The 4872-nt window shown below is 47.7% G+C and overlaps 1 protein-coding gene across 1 annotated transcript; it reads right to left on the bottom strand.

Annotated features, from left to right (window-relative positions):
* Window positions 1-2257: 2257 nt before the first annotated feature.
* F5B22DRAFT_652732 (uncharacterized protein) lies at window positions 2258-3559 on the bottom strand (the record flags this gene model as incomplete). The annotated part of the gene is made up of 2 exons (XM_047979657.1): window positions 2258-2526; window positions 2599-3559. The coding sequence occupies 2 exons, from the start codon at window positions 3557-3559 to the stop codon at window positions 2258-2260; spliced, it is 1230 nt and encodes a 409-aa protein (XP_047824678.1).
* Between the last annotated feature and the right edge of the window lie 1313 nt (window positions 3560-4872).

Genomic DNA, 4872 nt, shown 5'->3' on the forward strand with positions numbered 1-4872 from the left:
CGAAACGTCGAACCTAGGATCGTATTCATTCACTCAACAGTGTTCAAGTCCAAACTACAGATGACATAATACATCTTGTCAGAAAGATGCGGCGTGTCAAGTCGAAAAATGATATGTATGCTGCTCCTACTTACTGGCTAGTGGCCTCATCCATGAGCAGGACACCTGCGCGCTTCCCTGCAGCTCGTAACATAGCGCGGGCGAAGCAGAATAACTGTGCCTGACCACTGCTAAACCGCTCCAGGCGAATCGCTGCGTCAAGGCCCCTATCGTCATCAATGAACTTCCCCAGTCCAGCGGAAATGCGAGTGACGAGACGTCCGGTCGTAGATACGCTGAATGAAGTACACGAGTACAGTTATTTATCAACGGTATTGAAAGAGCGAGGTAGCCGCTGGCGATGGATGTTGGAGCCAGTTCCGCGAGCGTCGCCGCGATCTTCTCGCATGTCATGAGAAAGATGAGTGAGAGGGGTAGATCCATGAGTTTTAGGTCATTTGTGAAGCTGTATTCACATTTCAGAGCTAGTTAGCAGTCAATAGGTCTTGCTAGTTATTCATCCGTAGAACGTTTCTATCTTTACGAGACGCAGGCTTACGGGCTCAACAAAGTCCCGGTGTCATGAGCGGCGCAGAATGACATTGGTGCACTGTTGCAAATCAATTGAGCGAGAGTCATTTTGTTATTCACGCAACTTCAACTTACTGTAGCATGTTGAGTAACTTCCCACGAATATCCAGCGCTGATCTCGGATGAATTTGCATGAAGAGACAGCTAGAGCGATGATATTAAGCGTCAATCTCGATACGTAACTTGACGAATTAATGATAGAACTGCACCTTGTTTGAGCGGCGATAGAAAGCACAGCGAGGACTCCGAGCAGAATATAAATACCGGACCAGTACCCTACATTCGGTCTTGGCTCTAGGCTGTATTGATTCACCCAGAACTTGAGCTAGATCGCTAATGGGCCGAGAAAAGTCAGCGTGTACACAGATCCAGCGGTGTTGCGGCAACTGTAAACTCAACAGACGTACTCTGCCCGGTGTTCAATCCGACGAGGGTGACTGTCAGAGCGATGAAAACAAGTAATCGCAGACTTCTCATAGATTGCATGTAGAATGCAAGCGAAGATTGTTTGCGAGGCTTGGTCGCCGTACCCATTTCATTACCGCGTAGAGTTTGCCCTGTCGCTTGAGTGGTGGTTCTTGATTCCAGCGCTGCTTACGTCGAAGGCTTCTTCACTACACAATTTTCTTCCTGGCTGTGGTGACATGCGTCGGGTTTCACTCACTGTGTCCATATAGAAATGCCCTTTCCTTCGTGTCATTCGAGGTCCATATCCCAACACATCTAGAGGGACTTAGCTGTCTTTGCACCAGACCATGAAATCAGACTTTCACTTGTTGATATCCGAGTCGCTTTGGCATCATCATTTGATAGTCTTCCTGACAGCGCTGCCAGGTTCGCTCGTGTTTAATTGCTATTCATCTCGGCATAATCATGCTTCTACTCACTAGAAGACGATATCAATCGCTGCCTGTCACAGAGGCAACCGTAGAGGATGAGAGAAACGAATTCAATTCTCTACACGAAGTGGTTTATCAGGTATATCACCTCTGCTGATAGTCTTGACGGGGATCGCCATCACTTTGCAACCATTCTTCCCTGTCTGCATAACAAGGTGTGCGTATATGTTGATGAATGATGAAGCCAGTACCTCATAATTAAGGCTAGGTAGGTAGGAGGTAGGTAGCAAAGTCGCGTCGCAATAGCGCGATCTGTTCAACTCCAGCAAGTGCTATTTTAGCAACAATTTCTACTAAGAGCCTAAGATAATATTTGATTAGTTCTTTCTTATTTTAGTCTCTTGACTAGTACTGAAAGACTAGGTTAGGTACTCTCTTCTGTGGGGGTTAAAACTCCCCGAATTCATCACTCAGTTCATCTCCTCCCAACCAAAGAATAATAATTAAGGAGCGTAAGTACCTAGCGATCTAGGTAGATATATTTGAGGGAGCGTGCCAGTTCTTCATGATACTAAATAGTAAAGAATGCTACAACGTTTGCGTCATCTCTTGAATCCAACCCTCCCGCGCTACCCAGTCCAGTCTCGCTAGTCTTACTTGCCGAGTAATCTGCGCGACTCAACAGGAAGTGTCCTCAAGTACGGCACTGTGTTATTAGAAAGGGACGATGCTTCCCTACGTCACTTTACCGTATCCATACCCAGAAACCCAATATAGCAGTCTTACCACTAGAACTTCACTTGGGACTGGTTCGTGAATGGGATAGATTCTTCGCCTATCTTCCCAGAAACCTCCATATACGCAGGAGGCCCTCTACGCCGAGTAACCAATAAGGCACGAATGCTCAGAAACCCCAAGGCAAGGTTAGCCAGTGCTGCCTCTACAATCAACACTATAATCCATGCATTCGATCCTGCGCGCTGAGTGCTTGTTTCAGTGTCACGTAATATCCTCACAAGGGCGCTTGTTTGAGGGTTCCTGTCTAACATTCCGTTCTCTAAATAGGAAACGATTAGCAAGGTTCGTCAAACCCCCTTTTAAATTTTTATCAAGGACAATCTACACTCACTTATGATTGCGCCATCATCCTCTTCCCAATCCGACATCCGGAAGCCCCGCTCCAGTAGTTCACGGGCAGCATCACTCAGGGTACGGATTGGTTCGCGGTCCTCTGAAAGCCGTTCAGCATAGACCTTGAGCAGTGATATGCAGTGGATGACGTGGACAAGGTAGAAGTCGTTGATATTGTCTCGACCAAGGTCAATGGCATCAGCTAGGGTATTGGCACAGTGGTGCTGGTGTTGACTAGCTAGGGCATAACCGTAACCAATTTCATCCGTTTCCAGCAGCGTCGGTACGGAATGAGTACTATTCCAGCCGAGTTCGGTTGCAGCGCGTAACTGACGACCGGTGACCTGGAGGTATAGATTGAGGTAGGTAACCTTTGCCTGCTCGTTAATGGCATTGTCGAATAGCAGCCTGAGATGGTTCGGCACATGGTCACGGTCAACCTGATCATCTGCAGGAATAAGGTCATACTCGAACAACTTTCGACCACGGTCGGAAGTCTCCCTTAGGGGATTCTCGCGCATCTGGGAGTAAACCCAATCTTTTAAAGCTTGGTCTTCTGCCTCATGCTCCTCTAGAGAAATTGACCTCTTATCAGCTGAGCTTGTTGAGCGTAGGCTGCGAGCAAGTGCACGTCTTGTGATCATATGGGGCTCGCCGAGGATGATACGAGGGTCCACGCCATAAGCCTCTGGTGGCTGCATGCGCTTTTCAATCGACCCGTCGCTTTCCGTATCGGTCCCTGCCTCGGCGTCGGCCTCCTTAACACCATACCAAGTTTGGCGTTTTTCGATATCGGCCTCAACGTCGGCCTCCTTGATATGATACCAACGTAGTTGGCGTTTTTCAATATCGGCCTCAGCGTCAGCCTCCTTAACACCATACCAGTTTTGGCGCTTAGATTGAAAGGAAGCGACACTGGTGCTAAGCGCCAGGATATAGAACGTGAGGATCGGCCACATGGCGCTAATCAGAGAATGCGGTGATTTCTAAGCTCAAAATATGATGATGTGTCCGGAAGTCGTCAGACTGTATCTAGAAAGTGCCTATAAATTTATCTAGTTGAAAGACTCCTAGAGCATGTACTTTGAGTAAAGGCAGACTCGGGTTTATATTCACATTCAGGGCCGCACCAGATTCGGCCACGACTGCTCGCCCATCCGTTTCCCACTTCCAGAGATTGTCTCACAGCCACCTAGGGCGCCCTATGTATTGGTCATATATCTTGTCTAAGATGCAGACCTCTCTTCTCATGCATGTACACAATATACCGCACTGCCAGTCATACTGTCAGCCATGCCGCCGGTCAAGTTGCCGGGCAGGTCGTTTCGAGCGATCTTGAAGCAGAATAAAGAGTCCGACCTATACGTATACCTTTCATTTTTACTCAGTAGGCCCGGACACATTCCAAGGCTTGCCACTTAGAATTACTACACATACCAGTCCTCTCACCATATTGTACTCTTTGCTGTCATGGTTGCTTCAGTTCTTACAACCAGCACCTACCATTGCCATATTCCGGAACCTAGATCAATCATCCTTGAAACAGGTGCTGGAATTATGTAAAGAAAGGGGCTACAATGAGAACGATTACCCCCATTCTGACACAGCCAGCAACAGCAGCTAACCAACATTGACAGCTCCATACTAGCCAGTGTTCAAAACTCAACAACTTCTGTCTGCATCCCCACGGGAAATGACCCATAATCAAATACTCTGGGGGTAGCGAGCGCCGTGGATCTTGCACAGGAGCTCACCTCCTGCTTCTGGGCTTTAACTGAGTATACAGCATATGCTCACTCCGATATCAACTCGATTGGTACTGCAAGTGAGACAGCAGTGAGTAGACCCCGCATCCTGATGCTACTTAAACCAATAATCCAGTGAATATGTCGGCTCACAATGTGCCGTGCTTATTAGAGAGCGATCAACAACATGATAGGTGAAACAGCATTGCATATTGCTTGAGAAAAGGATCAAACTGCGACCGCAACTTTCCTACTTGCTAATGGCCCTGGTGCCAACGCTTGTGACAAGACAGGCCGAAATCCCTTGCGCTGGGCTGCTACAATGGGATATCGTGAAATCATAGAGCCTCTTATTAGTCATGGTGTTGGTGCTGAGTTGGCGGACGGCCTGGGTTTACGAGCTCTTCACATAGCGGTAGACTCAGGCGAAGAATAGTTCTTCAATGATTTGATACCGAGAGGGGTAGATCCCAAAAGCCGTTCTCTCGGCTGACGAAATAATTAGAGTACAAGTCCAAGCCAAATAT

This window comes from Xylaria bambusicola, assembly GCF_022495145.1.
Source record: "Xylaria bambusicola strain CBS 139988 unplaced genomic scaffold F5B22scaffold_108, whole genome shotgun sequence".
NCBI classification, from domain to species: domain Eukaryota; kingdom Fungi; phylum Ascomycota; class Sordariomycetes; order Xylariales; family Xylariaceae; genus Xylaria; species Xylaria bambusicola.